The sequence below is a fragment of the Gossypium arboreum genome, chromosome 5 (genome assembly GCF_025698485.1).
Source record: "Gossypium arboreum isolate Shixiya-1 chromosome 5, ASM2569848v2, whole genome shotgun sequence".
Lineage (NCBI taxonomy): Eukaryota > Viridiplantae > Streptophyta > Magnoliopsida > Malvales > Malvaceae > Gossypium > Gossypium arboreum.
Genome location: NC_069074.1, coordinates 10,293,461 through 10,310,872, shown reverse-complemented (window position 1 = coordinate 10,310,872; position 17,412 = coordinate 10,293,461). Strand labels below are relative to the sequence as shown.

Sequence of the window (17,412 nt, the reverse complement as noted above, 5' to 3'; positions counted from 1 at the left end):
GTACCTTTGATATATGATAAAATTAATAAGGTGTTATTCAACCTTTTATTTAATAAAATTTTCTATTGTCGTTTATTTTAATATTTTTTATTAAACTGTTTACATTTCGTAATTTAATGTTTGCTACATAAACGTTGAGATTAAAAATTAATTAATATTTTATTTATTATTATATTAATATTTTTATACTTCAGCAGTTTTATTTTGGTAACTTATTAATGTTGGAATACTCGATCCCTTTCCTTATAAGAAAGAAAATAAAACTACTAACATTTACTTTTATAGAAAATAGGATAAAGTTTCCGAAAGTCTTCTTGTCTCTCCCAAATCCCAATCTTACTTGCGAGTTACTTACTTTAATTTCCTAAAATAACCCTATCCCACGCAAGTAATCCTCTTTAACCAAAAAAAAAAGAAAAAAAAAGAGCTTCATAACAAAACAAGGTAGAAAGTCCTCTCTTTTCACCGTTCAATTTTAGTTTTACGCCCCCTCCAAAAAAAAAAAAAAAGAAAATCCTGTAAAAGTCTAGGGTTTTCCTAAATAACGCTTCCTCCTAGATCCTACTCTTTGAAAATAAATAAGAAATCTATTTTTTTCCCTTGTAATTCAAGGCTCTTTGGGTTATTGATTTCTCTTCGGCTTTTAGGCGATCAGTTTTGAATTTGGTCTTTGCTTCATTACAAAGTTTGCTTCATCTTCTCTTTTCCTTTTTGAAGTTTAGTCGAGTTGGTTTCGGTCCGCAATAACGTGATGGCTACGACGGGGGAGGAAGAGGTGGAGTACGAGAGTGATCCAGAGGAGGTGAAGCGTTCGCTGGGGATGCGGAGGAGAGAGGCGGCGAGTGACGATGAGGAAGGTGAAAGGGAAGAGGTTAATAACACTGAGGGGAGGATGGATCGGAAGGCTGCGATTCGGTCCGATGAATCCGATGGTCAGGGCGGTGCTGCAGATTATGATGATGACGAAGAAGAAGAATCAGACTTGGAAGGAGACGAAGTAGTAGAAGAAGAAGTATATGATGAAGAGGAGGAAGAAATTGATGAAGAGGAGATGGAGGAAGCAAGGAAAGGAGAGTTGCAAGTGAATGTGGAGAAAACTGGAGAAGATGTAAAAGACGCACCGGTGGTTGATGAGAGTAGGAATGTGGATGACGGAGTGGACATTAATAATAATCATGTAGGAGAGGAAAATGAAGAAGAAAAGAAGGAAAATGAGCCATTTGCTGTGCCGACTGCTGGGGCGTTTTATATGCACGATGATAGATTCCGAGACAATGTTGGCGGTCGTCATAGGTCTCCATTCTTTTTCTTTAGCTTTTCTGGGTCTAAATTGCCATCTTAACTAATAACATGACTAACTTATAAAAAGTAACTTTCAATTGTCAACATACTCTTTCTTATACTGGCAATGCCATTACAACTACATGCAATTTTAATAACTATGGTCCAAATCTTTATTTATATCCACATTTTTCATTGATATGTATGCAAAGACGTACGTTATTTATAGCTTGTGCATATTTTGTGAAGATTAGCAGTATAATCCAACTGTTGAACCGAATTACTTCTTTGTTTCCATTGCTTGATTTCTGGTCTTAATTTGATCTTTTTGCGGTTCGATAGTCACTATTGTACTTAGGTTTTTTTCTTTATACTCTTAGGCTTGCATTGCCATGTCCTTGCTCTGCCTTTTCCGTTAAAGCTTTTACAAATGTTTCTAAGTCGTGTATCAACTTGATATGTCCATTTTAGGCGAACACATGGTGGAAGAAAATTGTGGGAATCTAAAGATGATAGGAAATGGGGACATGACAAATTTGAGGAGATGACATTGCAAGAAAAGCATTATGAAGACGTAAGGGTTTTGTACATATTCAACTTGCAGGATAAGTGTTCATTTCCTTTCCTAATATCATTTGATCCTTTCCTTTTTCCCACTGAGATTATTTTTTTCTTTCACATTCAGGGAAGATCTTCTAGAGGTAGATATCGAGCTCGGAGTAAAAATACGGATCCAGATAGTGGTTATCCTAGGGGAAGTAGGACCAAAGCATTGGGGAAAAGTAATAATCAGACCCATGCTTCTAAGGCATTAAGAGGGAGAGGACCTAGGAGGTATGAACCTAGTATGAGAAAGAGCAGTCAGGCAACTCCAACACTAAACAAATCGTGAGTATTCATATGCACATTTGTTTTGTTGAATTTTCTATCTCTTCCTACCATGATTAAGCCTGCATGACATTGAATTAGTTTAAATCTTTTAGTTCCGGGAAGCCTCTTGAGAGAACTTCACAAACCAATTCAAGTAGAGCTCCACAAACAAATGCAGACACTGCATCAGCTTCTGCTAGGAAACATATTGTTGAATCAAGCTTGAGTTCTGCTTCTCCACCCTTTTATCCTTCAGGGTCTTCCAGCAAAGACATTACTTTAGCTCAGAAGAAGGACGTGCTAGCTGGAAACCTAAGCAGGAAGTTTCACCTTTCTGTTACGGATGAGAATTTTTCTGTGTCACAATCCGATTCATTACAAGGGAAGAATGTACTCGATTCTCTCAGCATGGCAAAGCTTTATATAGATGATTCCAGCACGTCAACTTCTGTGAAGCCTTTAACCAACATGCAGATGCTACCTTCAGGACCTTCATTGGGTAATACTGGTCAACCCTCTCAGTCCAGGGTACAGGGTAGAGGTGTAGCTATTCCAGGACCGAAGGCCTATCATCCTGCTCCACATCATAACCAATTAAACAGAGTTTCTCCACCAACGCAGGTGAATTCTGTTCAGGGAAATCCTGTTCATGGCAGGGCTATCTCTTCCGTACAAGCAGCTGCTCAGCAGTTGGGCCAGCATCCTGGTATTGGGTCTCAAGCTTCCTCTCCTCCAAAAACAGCTATGTCAGTCAGTTCCTATGAATCTGGAGAGGTTGAATCGTCAGAAACAAGTAAATCCAAGGGTGCATTGGTGAGCAAGGGAAAAAGCAGTGCTCAAGGAGCTGGAAAGGGTTCTTTTCTATATGGTGGAGCTCAGATTATGGGAGCTACTGGGAGTATTGCTGTTAACCATGGTGATCAAAACTTTCCTGCCTTTTTGCCTGGTAAAGCTTTTTATGTGTTTAGTTCTTTAATAGTTTATCTAGATAGCAGCATGTACCAGAAAAAGTAAAATGTAGAAGGGGAAATCAGCTTGCCTGGAACCGTGCATTGTAAATACTGGGCCCAATTTTGTATGGATCTAGTTTTCATCTGAGTATGGATAAGACATCAGATGGAGTTTTGATTCCTGGCAAGGAGTTGGTTTTAATTGGGATATGCTCTTTTCTTTCCAGAGTTGGCTAGAGATTGGAGCTTGTTTGAGTTTATTTGTCTTTGAAATACTATTAAGGAATAGCTTTTGTTTACTGGGTTGCTTATATTCAGTTCTATTATTTTATATCTTCTCTTCAATATTTCTGTTCTTTCCTAATTCCTGGTATTTAGCTTTTTCTAAGCTCAATTTTTTGATGCTTTTATCCCCTGAATGATCGACATGCAGTTATGCAATTTGGGGGTCAGCACCCTGGTAGCCTTGGTGTTCCTGCTGTTGGCATGGCATTCCCTGGATATGTTGCCCAGCCGCAACTTGGAAGGGGAAATTCTGAAATGACATGGTACAGTAATTCTTTTCCCTGTAGAACACCCCCCACACACCAAAAATGAAAAAAGAACTACGTCTGCTTTCCGGTGAGAAATGAGGGTCATCTTGGTTAGTTCATTAACTGCCAAATTTATTTTCCTTTGAGAGAAGTCACCTTTTAATAATGCAAAATAAGCTCGGTTATGAGCCATCTTTTAAGGCTCCCCATTCGTTTCCAGATAATCCTTTTGTGGCTAATCTCATTTGCTATAGATTTTGACAGTAGTGAAAGGTTTAGGATTGCTTAGAGCTTGGGCATTTAATTGGCTATCATTGCAATGCTAAATGCCTCAATTGATCGCTTATCCTTATTATTTTATTCTGATTAATTTATATGTTGAAGCCAAAAAGATTAATGAGTTTCATGTTCTTGTTTAGGCTGCCAGTATTGACAGGTGCTGCTGGGGCTCTAGGGGCAACATATTGTCCACCTTATATTGCAGTTGATGGGTCTTATCATGCTCGTCCATCGGGACAGATATCTTCAACTGGATCCTCAAGGTTTGTGGCATGACTCAACCTGCTTGTTTTTAATAGCATTGGTTCCCATTGATTTCCTTCTTCCCAAACGGGGGAGGGAAATATTAACTTCCAATTATCTTGGAAACTGGAAGCATGCAATATTTTGCCTCTTTGTTGTCAGATTTGAACGTTAAGATCTGGTTGGAATGTTTTTGCAAGAAACCCTTTAATCAGCATTAAAACATGATTAAGTTCAGCTGTGTGTTTTAGCTATATGCATTCTTCTGTTTATGCAAACAAACATGGCTGTGTCTTCATTTTTGTAGAATCCCAATCACTATATTTGCTGCGACATGTGAGACCTTTTGGAAGATGATTGTATAATTGGTTTATATAGAAGATAGAACTATTTGCTTTTCACATAGATTACTTTAAAACAGAAAATAATTATTGAAGGATGTTTTAAAACTGTACTTATTAGTTTTGAAGTTCTTGTTAATTTATTTTTGATAGTGCGTTGCTGCCTCTCTTTGTTTTGCAATGTTTTCATCTGTAGATTGTTTGATGGTCAAAGCTGTGCACTCTTTGTGCACTCTTAAAGATAGATGTTCTGCAATTTACATTACACCTGCAGGTGTGTGTGTGTGAGAGAGAGAGAGAGAGGAGGGTGGCAAAAACTACATGAAATATGAGATTACATACATTGTTACTGGTTTTGTTCTATGCTATTTACTAGTTAAACAGTTGCTCATTATCACTGCTTGCTGATTGTTTATTAACATTTAATTACCCTTTGCAGTAAAGAAAATACTTCTAACAAGCCAAATAACGAATGGAAGCCTTCCCAGAGAACTGGTAAGCAATGATCTTGCTGTTATTGGTGGACTTCTGAACTTTGGTAGTTAAATAAAGTTTTTCCTGTGCAGAGCTTAGTGATGAATTTGGGCAACGACAAAATAACCCAAATAAACAGCCTCGCAGGCAAGTTGAAAATCTTAACTTCTTTTCTCTGGAGGGTTGGAATTTTTTTTCTTCACTCTGCTTCTGTTAAGCCTCTCGAATTGTTTTGTTATTAATATCCATGCAGATATTCAGAAATGAGCTTTAGCAAGTGATTCGCTTATTGAAGATGGAGCCCGTCCAAATAAAATTGATGAAGGTTAAAATTTTTCAAAAGTTTTCATTGCCTTTGTGGATGGTTGGAATTTCTTATTGTGAATTACTTGGTGGTGCAGGCCTTCCTTTCAGGCCCTTTGTGTTCCCCAGCTTTTGACCTGGACCACTTTGGGCTGCAACTTGTTCCAGGATAGTGTAGGTAAATCATTGTTTCATCCCTAGTTAAATGTTTTGCTTATTCTGATTGGGATCTAAAATCTTATGTTCTTTAGAAGTAAGTTATTACTCATTAGCCCTTAATATTTGATGTTCAAAAGATAAAAATAGAAACAAAAATAAGTAACTACGTAATTAACATGTCTGCACTTCCCCCTCCCCCCCCTTCCAGTAAGAGATGAAGATTTCTTTTGTCACTGTGGCACATAAGGATTAGGCATCATCTGTGCAGTTTTAATGTTGGTAACATTTCAGAGACTGTGGCATTGATTTTACATGGCCCTGTTGGTATTTCATCTGTGTTGAATTTTTTTTTTCTGGCATTTGTGCTTAAATGAGTTCCGATCCGTTCATTATGCGCAGTACTTATTCCCTCCCACTAATTGGAGGTATCATTTTTCTTTCATTCTGTAACTTAAGTCTCTTTCTCGTGCTTCCAATTTTGTTCTGGCAGTTATATATGACAAACGCCTGCTCATGCTGCAGTCAGTTCAAGTATGGTAGTGTGGCTTGACAGGTGGCATTCGCTTTGTTTAAATGTGCGGTATGGATATAGATATTAGAGAAAAATAATCTTCTTTTTCTCTCAGTCTGACTTCCACTGTAAAATTTCCTAAAACTGCTATATTATAATTTCTGGCAGGTTTTTCTTGTGGCTCGGTTTTCTAATGAAGCTTCTGAGAGGTTTTAGGCGGGCTTCTTTATAAGAAGTATGAACAAGAATGATTGTGCAGCTGCTGTTTGCTTGATGAACCTTAGTTTTATTGTTATTATTTCCTTCTTTTTTATTTGCACAGATGGTGTTATTATTTCTCTTTGGTGAGCACGCTTGCCTGGTTTTGAGAGTACGTGATCAATGTTTGAGATTTTGAAGGCTGATACATTGCACAGTTTGATTCTGCTCTTGTTCAGTGGATTCCTTTAATTTTATCAGTGCAAATCATTTTGAAGTTGGAAGATCTTTTTTTCTTTATTTCTTTTTTACCTTAATACAACGGAGGTTATATTTGGAGATAGTGGAAGAGATTGTTGAAATCAAATCCTTAAGAACTGGAGTTTAAGAATGTTTTGGTACGTGGTAGGCAGAAATTAGTAAAAGAAGTTGTGCCTGAGGTAATATAGTTGAACAGCTAGTTTTGCTTTTTTTGATATTTTTATCCATTGAATTGAAAAATGATTTTACATTATACTTAATGTCATCTTTCTCTTTCTTTATTATTTTATTTTTTAAATGGATAAATGATGCTAGTGGGACCCAGAGTTTGGTGAGCCTTCATCAATCAAAGCATTTGCAAATCTTCTTAAATAAACCTAACGGCCTTAATTATTAATTTAATCCACCGACAGCTCATTGTGCAATTATTCACACAAACTACAACTATTCTACGGCTTCTTCCAACAGTTGCCCATCATAACTTTTACCACCATCCGATTTATATATACGTCATCTCGTGGAGAGATCGAACGATCCGCAAAACAACTGAGCTTTACAAATTTATCGTACTGTTATTTATACAAACTCCCTTCCCATCCTTCAAATATTTTGTTCTAAGATCCCCTTTCGCTCGTGTTCTATAGCACGTGCGATCCGTTTTAAGAAAAAACCTCCAGACGGTTCTCTCTCTCTCTTAAACCTCCCATATTTCTCGGTACGCAATATTTATTTAAATTTTTTTTTACTTTTTTGAACTCTGTTTCTCCCGTTCTTTGCAACTTTATTGCTTAATGTAAGCTTCGAAGTTAGATCAATCAATAATGGAGATCAGATATGACATAATGTAGTGATAACTTCATTTTCATTCTACTCTTTTAGTGTAAGTTAAACTCTATTTGCTTTTTTACGTTTACTTTTTAGATAGATATATTTCTTTAATATATGTGATCTCAAGTTTCAGTGCTCTGCTTTTACTGCTCTAAGTTCCTGTAACTGTTAAAAGTTTGATTCTAGCTTTGGTTGTCGACTGCTAAGTTAGAAACGCAAAGATGCATTGGTTGTCGAGAAAATATAAGAAAAGAGAATGTGGTATGTAATGAAATTGAAGACCTTTTCTTTTACTTTTTTTTCTTAAAATATGTTTGGCTGCTGAGAAAGTAAATGGAATGAGGGGAAAAGGATCTGCGCTTATTAAGAGTTATTGAATCTAGCTTTTCATTTGCAATATTCTGATTGGTCCTAAGAAACTGTTACTCAATGAGTGCAAATAGAAAGTTGGAAATAATTTCTCTCTACACATTGTTTGGTAGGAAATAGATTAATCGATTTTTCTTTTAGGATGTTTTATTGTTCCATGAACTTTGAAGAATGTGAATTGCTTCTTGATCAGTTTCTTGATATTTATTGCCTTGATGTTTTAGATACTGAGTTACAAACAGAGGTATTTGATTTTTATCCTTTGATTTAGTTCTTAGTGCAAATTTTGATTGATTTCTAGGAAAGTGTAAGTAAAGTTCAGGCTTTTTTAGAACATTACGATATTTTTTAAAATATTTAACTTGGTTCTTTATCCGATGATCGTTTCATATACTTTTTATTTTTAACATTGGTAACTTCCACGAATTTATATTCTTTTATCTTTTACTTTTCTTGCTTTAGATGTTGAAGCTGTTGTTCGAAGAACATCAGACCTGAATTTTGTTCATTGATGTAGGTTTGGAGTTTAGAAACCTGTATAAGATACTTGTGAGCATTTTGGAGCTACAGGAACGGACAGAGACCTTTTATAAATTTAATCTTTATCTTTTCTTCACCTATGCCAACTTTGTGTGTGTGTGTCTCTGCATATATTTTCTACTTCTATTTCTTTAATTTTTGCATTAGATATGAATCTGTTACTCAAAGAACATCAAATTTTTATTTTCTTCGTTAATGTAGGTTTGGAGTTCAGAAACCTGTAGAATACGGTAATTGTAAGCATTGTGGAGCTAGAAGAACAGACACAGATCGTTAATTGCTCTTTGTTTTTGGTATTCACTAAGATAAGAAGAATGTTGATTTAGGTTGTCAGAAGTAGCTATATCCCTCAGCTAATGGAGGAAAGTGTCAGCAAGGTACCACCGTCACTAAGGCTAGGGAGCTTTAAGTCCAGTCTTTCTGGAAGATCTACTCCAAAGAGTTCTCCTACATTTCGGCGACTGCATTCAAGCCGAACTCCAAGAAGAGAAGCAAGAAGTGGAGCTGGTGGCATTCAATGGTTTAGGAGCAATCGATTAGTTTATTGGTTGCTTTTGATTACTCTTTGGGCTTACCTTGGATTTTATGTACAATCCAGGTGGGCTCATGGTCATAAAAAGGAGGAATTTTTGGGCTTCACTGGTGATCCAAGAAATAAACTTTTGGATGCTGAAAAGAATGCACGACGAGATTTGCTTGCTGATGACAGTTTCGTAGCAGTGAATAATGGAACTAATAAAACTCAGGTGTCTAGTGATAGAAAGCTTGATGTGATTTTGGCCAAGAAAGGGAATGAAGTCTCATCAAGGAAGAAAAGGAGTAAAAGAGCAAGGCGTAGTTTGCACAAGATGCGTGGTAAACCGAAGGCAAAAATGAACAATGAAATTAGTGACTCCGAGGATCAAGAACAGGAAATTCTACATACAAATTCTACTTACAGATTGCTTGTTGGTCCATTTGGATCAGTGGAGGACAGAGTTCTGGAGTGGAGTCCTGAAAAGCGGTCTGGAACATGTGATAGGAAGGGGCATTTTGCACGCCTTGTTTGGTCCAGAAGATTAGTGTTGGTATTTCATGAACTCTCAATGACTGGGGCTCCGATTTCAATGATGGAGTTGGCAACAGAGCTCTTGAGCTGTGGAGCCACTGTATCTGCTGTTGTTCTGAGTAAGAAAGGAGGACTTACGTCCGAGCTTGCAAGGAGAAGGATCAAAGTGCTTGAAGACAGAGCAGACCTTAGCTTCAAAACTGCCATGAAGGCAGACCTTGTGATTGCAGGGTCAGCAGTCTGTGCATCATGGATAGGTGAGAAATTTATAGGAGATTTTTTTTCTTAAGTTATTGCTTATGCAGATATGAAGAGCAACCGTGATCTGATGTAAGGTTGCAGCATCTCGAGTTTTGAGTCATCGTGCTTTGCTTAAATGTGATGTGTTGGTTTCAGATCAATATATTGCACATTTTCCTGCTGGAGGAAGTCAAATTGCTTGGTGGATCATGGAAAATAGGAGAGAATACTTTGATCGGTCAAAGCTTGTTCTACACCGGGTGAAAATGCTTATTTTCTTATCTGAATTGCAGAGTAAACAGTGGCTTACCTGGTGTCAAGAAGAAAATATTAAGCTGAGATCTCAGCCTGCTCTTGTTCCACTTGCTGTTAGTGATGAGCTGGCTTTTGTAGCTGGCATTCCTTGTTCTTTAAATACTCCATCTTCCAGCCCAGAAAAGATGCTAGAAAAAAGGCAGTTGTTGCGTGATGCAGTAAGAAAAGAGATGGGTTTGAAAGATAATGATATGCTTGTGATGTCCCTAAGTAGCATAAATGCTGGAAAGGGCCAGCTCTTCCTTCTTGAGGCAGCACACCTCTTCATTGATCAGTATCCTTTGCAAACTGGTTCTGAAGTTAAAAAATCATTAGATATCAGGCAAGATCATTCCACCTTGGGTGTAAAGCATCATTTAAGAGGTTTGGTTTTGAAGTCGAGCAATGGTGATTTATCTTCTAGAGATTTGCGGACCAGAAACAGTCACAGAAGGAAGATGCTGTTTGATAGCCAAGGAACAGAAGAACAAGCTCTTAAAGTTCTTATTGGTTCTGTTGGGTCTAAGAGCAATAAGATATCTTATGTTAAAGAAATTCTTAGATTTTTGTCTCAGCATGCAAAGTTGTCAGAGTCTGTACTCTGGACTCCTACAACTACACATGTTGCTTCTCTATATTCAGCAGCAGATGTTTACGTCATGAACTCCCAGGTGACAGATCATCTATGGTTTTTGATTAAAGTAGCATAGATGTGCTCTTATTTCTTCTACATTTTATTGCTGATCCTTTTTAGTTTTCTTACATTTCAGATGGAATATTTTGCATATAATCAATCCTTTCATCTGATTAACTATATCTTCCATATAATTAATGTCTTTTCTAGTATTCTTCCATATGATTGAAGCAGAAAATTAGCACTTATTTACTCTTCCATAGATTCATTTTTTGCCTCATCTGATCAATACATTGCTGAAATTATCCCATTTTACAGTTAGTGGTAGAGTTTGTGCTCATAGTGCATATAAATTGTTTTGATATCGTGTTGTTTCCATGTGCAACTGTATGGCAAACTTTTTGAATGAAGGAAAAAAGAAAGTTGTATTGCTACTGCTATGCTGTTGATTAATACAACACACGAAATTGCAGAAAAGAGATATGGCCATAAAAGTAGCAGTATTTTGTCTTATTGTTAGCAGGTTATAAGTTTAGACTCAATCCTCTCTTTCCCTCGTACCAAAGTTCACAGATAAAATTACAAGGTCCAATTTCTTGTACATTCAAAAATTTCAAAAGCCTTGAAAGTGTACACAGAACTACTGGTGTGAAATCTCTTCTGCTTTTGAGCAGTGAGTTGTCACCAACATTATGATTTGGATTTTTCAGGAACTTTTCGATCTTCTCATAGCCTTTGGTGTAGACTTCAACATTATGATAGGCCTATGGCAGTACTTTGACTCATTTTTTATGGTGGTGATTAGTTACTTGATTACAGTCCTGAATGATTTAAAACTAGAAACTAGACCCAAAATCTCTCTCACATCTAAATGGAAGTGTGATATTTTTCTTTGTGTTAAAACTTTATGATATTATTTTCAAACTTCCTTTTGGTGTTCTCTTTTTAAACTCTTGAACCATTTGGACCGACAAAAAAAACTCTTGAACCATTTGGGCAGTGCTTAATGTGGACTTCTTTCCAAGTATTTTCAAGCAAAAAAGGTCTCTATCTGATGCTAATGGTTTCAATGACTGATAGTCAACTTACTAGAACTTCGATAAGGAACACCTTACCAAGCATATGTTGACCTGGTTTAAACATTTTTGCATGAGGAGTTGAAATAAACTTAACGAGGGAATTTCATCATCTGGTGCTAGAAGCACATATTATGGTTGTTTGGTGGGTCATGCCTTATCAAAACATTACTGGTCTTGGATTCCATGTAGCACTTAAGTTTCTTATATTATTTCTGGTTGTCATTGTTTCATGTTTTTGTTACGGAGATGAGAAATCTATGTGATTTCAACAGATTGATTTTCTTTATGGAAACAACATATAGGATATTGGCAAGATTAAAACCTATAACTCTGGTTAATTATGAATCTCAATTCACATTCTAATTACATTCAACCTAGTTAACACTTATTTATCAAATTTTAGGTTTCTTTTCGATTAAAGGGAAACATGTAATGATGTCTACATTCTGTTTACAGGGACTAGGAGAAACATTTGGGAGAGTGACTGTTGAAGCAATGGCATTTGGTCTTCCGGTAAGAAATCATTTGTTTATGCCTGCATGTGACAGCTTTTGTTGGATATTATATTAAGGTTGTACTAGTGAGTGATAACTTCTTCCCTATTACTTCCCTGCTACGTATTAATCACAGATTCAATGATTCTAGTGGTTGCATGTCCTAGTACGTGAAGTTCCATTCTAATTGCTTTCATCCTATTCTTCCTTATAACTGCGCTTTGGAAAGTCCAACGTATGATATTTGTTGAGTTTCATGTGTCCATACATCATGCAAATTTTATCTGTGCATGTATTTCCAAGCTTAATGGAATGCGTATGGAGTATTTAGAATGTGTTATATCAGTTTGACCACATGAATATGAACTAAGCTAACTCTAGACAATTATACGAAGGTATCTCATAAATGATATTTTCCATATCGAGATTAAATAAACTTTTTTACTTGTAAGTAACATTGACTTGAATAAATAATTGGCAAAGGTAAATAATGTATATTTAGAAACTTTTTTGGTCATGGAAGCTAGATAATTATCACTTAAAGTTCAAGGTGATTCAAAATTTGGGTTTATTGCATAAAAAGATAGATGCTCGGTTTTCTTGTTATATTGACAATTGATTTTCTTTACTTCTATATACGTGTATATATGAACTGGGCACAGGTGTTAGGGACTGATGCTGGAGGCACAAAAGAGATAGTTGATCACAATGTGACAGGGCTTTTGCACCCTATGGGTCACCCGGGGACCCAAGTTCTTGCTGAAAATCTCCGGTTTTTGCTCAAAAATCCATCTGCAAGGAAACAAATGGGGATGGAAGGAAGAAAGAAGGTAGAGAGAAATTATCTAAAGAAGCACATGTACAAGAGATTTGTAGAGGTTCTGACCAGGTGTATGAGAAGCCGATAGCATCCTATTGTGTCTATTTTAGGTCCACCACTCTCATTCTTTTATTTATTTTCATTTCTTAGGAACTTTTCTATCAGTCATCAGCAACCCCCTGTCATTTGTCGTACAATTTCTTTAGCTATTTCTTTTTTCTGTCAGGAGATGTGATATTATTGCCTTTTAATTCAGTTTAAAGACTTTAAAAGCACATAGAAACAATTTTCAACTTTGTAATCTCTCCAATAGTAAACTCCTTTAAAAATATATTTATATTTTGGTCGGAATATACATACTTGTATGCATATCATATACATAGCTTGTTGGAGATCTACTTAACATGTGTTGTGGTACTATAATAAATTGAAAATTTATCAAATTCTCTTCGGAAGATCAAAATCACGACATGGTTTGATCGAAAAAAATTATAGTTGATTAATCGAATATTATTTGTCATTTATCCCATAGAATTTTACTTGTTTAAATTATACATAAATGAGTAATTTTGATGTTAATAGTTTATTTAGTTCTACCATTCTTTTCTTATATTATTGTTTAAATTTTTATTTAGGTGTTACGAGTCAATCGAACATTAGTTCAGTTGAATTAGTACTTTATTTATTTTTTCTACATTTTAATATTTTTACACATAAGTTTTCACTCACATATATTGCATGTGTTATTATTAATGTTAAATCATTCATTTTAATTTATTGTATGTTATTTTTAATGTATAATTATATTTTGATTATCGATTTTTACATACATACTAGTAAGAGAACTCTCTTAAAAACAAGTCACATCCTCGTAGGAAGAGTGATGGTTATGTCATTAAATTTATTTTTTGTTGGAACTAGGATATCCATTGCCAGTAGCAGTAATTAATTTTTTCATTGCGGGTACTCTTTGAAAAGAAAGGAGGTAAATAATTGACCATAAAGTTTGCTCAATTTCCTTAAGCAATGATCGAACCTCCAACCTTATAGGTAATGAATAAGGTGAGCAACTACCGCATCATACTTTTATCAAAATTATGAGCATTTGATTTAGACTAACTTGTTTTTTTGCCAAAGTTTGGACTAAAATTAAGGGATAAATCTCAAATTCATAGATGAAAGTATGATTGTGTGTAATTGTATACATGAACTTTGATTTTGTACAATTTTATACATAAAATTTTGTTTTTGTACAATTTTATACATAAAATTTTGTTTTGATCCATTTCTTGTAAATTATTAACACAATTATTGATATAACATTATTTTATATTTATATATTTCATAGATAATTAATTATATTTATCTAATATAAAAATAAACTAATGTATTTATTCTTTAAATGTGCATAATTAAATCAAAATTATAGTTTCAAGTATATATTTGAACCACAATTAGAGTTTCACATGTATAATTGCATCAAATTAAAATTCATATATATAGTTGCACATTAAATTAAAATTCATATATAATTTTGAGATTTAAGCCCTAGAGAAAATATGATAGATCAATTTCTATGAGTTGTAATATGCTACATTAAATTAGTCTAATAATATTCTCAAAAATTGATCTAATAATAATCTATTTTTAATTTACATTATTCAAAAATTTACATTATTTTAATTATTATTTTACTTTTTAAATCATAATAGTGCGGTTCCATTTAAATTTAAACAATAATATTTTTAATCCAACCAATTCAATTTAAATTTAACTTTATGGATTTGATATATTTATACAAAATTACATTATTTTTAGCAAATGAAATGATTCAAAATAACTTAATTATAACATAAATACAAATGAAAGTAAAATTTTAATTTTTTAATTTGTTTTCCTCAAGTCCTACGTACTTTTAGGAAAATTCATCTTGATATTTGTTGTAATTTAGTATTTAGTATTTAATATTTTTATTTATTACAATATTGTGGGAGGAGAAAGGGATGATACGGTTTAAACTTGTATAATTTAGGTGCCAAATGGAAGCTTTAACCTATAATATTTAATAGGGATAAAGCAACATTTGGTTTGTAAATTTTACATTTTTTTCAAATTGGTTCTTAAATCAGGATTTTGATGAAGAGTGATGGTGCAATATTTTAAGATTATACCTTGTCATCATGTAAAAATTTAAAAATAATTTATACAAAAATTAAAAGTACAAAAAATTTAAAATCTAAATAAATTATAGCATTTTTAAATAAAAGAAAATTCAAGTGATGATGTGAAAAATCTCAAAGTATCAAGTGATCATAAAATAATAAAATTCAAGATTAACGATCATTTTGTAAAAATTGTCAAATTTCAAAATCAGTGTAGGTTAAAAAGTTCAGAACCAAGATAAAAAAATTATTAAGTACAAGAATTAAACGTTAATATTATTTAATCATTATATTTTTTAAGCTGTAAAGTTAATATTTAAATTTTAATTAAGTATTTGATGTTTCGTATTCTATGATTTAGTATTTAAATTTTATGATTTAAAGTTTATGAATAATGAGGTAGAACTTAGGGTTTAGAATTTATATTACTATCAGTCCAAATGAATTTAGTCTTGTAGTAAATAGATGAAAAACATGATTATATAAGAAAACTTAAATTACAAATATTAATTTAAATACTAAATACAAAATTATTTGTAAAATAATAAAGAAGATACAAAACAATATGCACCTTATATTCCTCAATTTAAAAATCCTTTGAATCAAGCATCTTTAAAAATTAGTAGCTGAATTAATGAAGTTTTGTTTTATAATATTTAGTTGTAGCAAAATCATTTTACAACATATAATATTTAGTAAATAATTTCTAAGGTTCGAACTTTTATATTGTAGTTAAATATTAGACATAAAAAAACAAAATTAATAAATTATCAATAAAAATGAAAGTGTCGTAGAATTGATGTTTTTACATGTAGAAGGTCAAAATATTTGATTTAATATGAAGATGACCCTAACGATATGACAACTATTCATGTTATATAATGGTCGGCTTGATGTCACATGTTTATTTTCATTTCAAGGATTTAATTTTAAAATGAAGAAGTATGATTTTTTTATATTTATAAGTTTTATAATATTTATAAATTTTGATGAATTTTTTATTATTTTTGTAATTTATTAAAATTTTTATAGGGTTTATAATATTTATAAGTTGTTATGATTTTATACATATTTTTGTAAGTTTATATAAAATTTAATATTTTTATTATATTTTATGGTAATTTTTTATTAGAAAAGTGAAAGGTTAATCGTCATTTGATTGGTCCATCTGGTCGATATGGTTGAAGAGGGAAATTATTAACAGAATAACTTAATTGATTTTTTTTCGTTAAGGGCCTTCTATATTTGTAAGATTTTTTTTCTTTTTTGCATAGTTAATAATTGAATAGGAAAAACTATTGGTAAAAGTACTATGGAGACCGTTGTATTAAGAGTCATATTGTATTTTATCCCATTTATTAAAAAATGGACAAATTAATTCCTATGTGTTAGATCAAAGAGCAAAATAACCATTTTTAATTAAATATTTCATCTATTTCAACTGTTAAAAACTGACGTGTTTGATAGAATAATCTGACCGTTACATTGTAACTTGCGCTATTTTATCCATTTTTTTAGTAGAGAAGATAAAATATAATCTAACTTCTAATATAAAGTCTTCCATGGGATTTTGATCAAAATTTGTTTGTTAGTTGAGACATTAAAGTTAAAGTAAAAAAATGAAATATATTTAGAAAAAAACATTGAAGTATTTATTTTTGGGGTAAATTACATCCAATGTCACTTTAAAATAGGGTTTTTCATGTTTTGATCACTCAATTTTATTTTTACAATTTAGTTAAATTAAGATGTTTATTTGAAATAGTCACCGTTATTAAGAAATCTATTAATTCACTAACGAATTGTTAACATGACACATTAGCCAATTTAACGGTGACACGTGACAATTTTTTATTTACTTTTGACTAAAGCTTAAACACTTATTTTAAATTATTCCGAAGTCTTTTTTTTTTTCTCTGAAACTTGGTCCTTCTTACTCACCAGGAAACTAGTTGGTGGCAATGATGGCGACATCGGCGAAGACCCTCCAAAAAGCGCCAATACTTATTCGTGAGCAAGGAAGTGTCACCACCAAGTGACAATGAGAGGACGTCGCCCCCGTTTTTGCTGGCGCGTTTTAAACGGCCAAAATATCGTCTCCCAATACTCGTTGAGCGCTTCATTGATGGAAACTTTCTCTTGCAAAAATTTGAGTGAGGTTTAAATAGCTATATGCTTCCATAAAAAAAACTATTGTGAATGATCAATTTCAACAACTGAGAATGATTTATCCATGTGTTAATGATGATGGTCCATCCATGTGTTGCAACCTCTGTAATTATGTATACAATTTGAAACATATAGAGAAGCGAGAGACCTCATTTTTTGAGTTGCTCTCTAGGGGAAACCAGTGCAAAATAATACCCAAGTTTATCATATAAGGTATCATTTGACCAATATGGGAGTTGTTACTTGTGGAATCATAATTTGGTATCATTAATGCTCTAGGTAAGATGATAAAGAAAAGCATATTGTAAAGTTTCTAATGTAGAGAAGATTAC

At 33.3% G+C, this 17,412-nt stretch overlaps 2 protein-coding genes across 5 annotated transcripts; both read left to right on the top strand.

The window, feature by feature from the left end:
• The first annotated feature begins 259 nt into the window (after positions 1-259).
• LOC108452971 (protein MLN51 homolog) lies at positions 260-6,428 on the top strand. Its single transcript, XM_017750808.2, has 12 exons — positions 260-1,293; positions 1,753-1,855; positions 1,967-2,169; positions 2,265-3,097; positions 3,535-3,649; positions 4,054-4,176; positions 4,937-4,992; positions 5,064-5,118; positions 5,225-5,296; positions 5,373-5,452; positions 5,924-6,013; positions 6,113-6,428. The coding sequence occupies exons 1-9, from the start codon at positions 752-754 to the stop codon at positions 5,250-5,252; spliced, it is 2,058 nt and encodes a 685-aa protein (XP_017606297.1). The 5' UTR covers positions 260-751; the 3' UTR covers positions 5,253-5,296; positions 5,373-5,452; positions 5,924-6,013; positions 6,113-6,428.
• A 701-nt stretch (positions 6,429-7,129) lies between these two features.
• LOC108452970 (uncharacterized) lies at positions 7,130-13,102 on the top strand. Of its 4 annotated transcripts, none has more exons than XM_017750805.2 (6): positions 7,130-7,283; positions 8,118-8,234; positions 8,342-9,445; positions 9,585-10,393; positions 11,892-11,948; positions 12,592-13,102. In XM_017750805.2, the coding sequence occupies exons 3-6, from the start codon at positions 8,497-8,499 to the stop codon at positions 12,835-12,837; spliced, it is 2,061 nt and encodes a 686-aa protein (XP_017606294.1). In that variant the 5' UTR covers positions 7,130-7,283; positions 8,118-8,234; positions 8,342-8,496; the 3' UTR covers positions 12,838-13,102. The 4 variants fall into 4 exon arrangements, with proteins under 4 accessions (XP_017606294.1, XP_017606293.1, XP_052885130.1 ...); XM_053029170.1 differs by lacking the exon at positions 7,130-7,283 and adding an exon at positions 7,292-7,492; XM_017750804.2 differs by lacking the exon at positions 8,118-8,234.
• Positions 13,103-17,412: the final 4,310 nt, after the last annotated feature.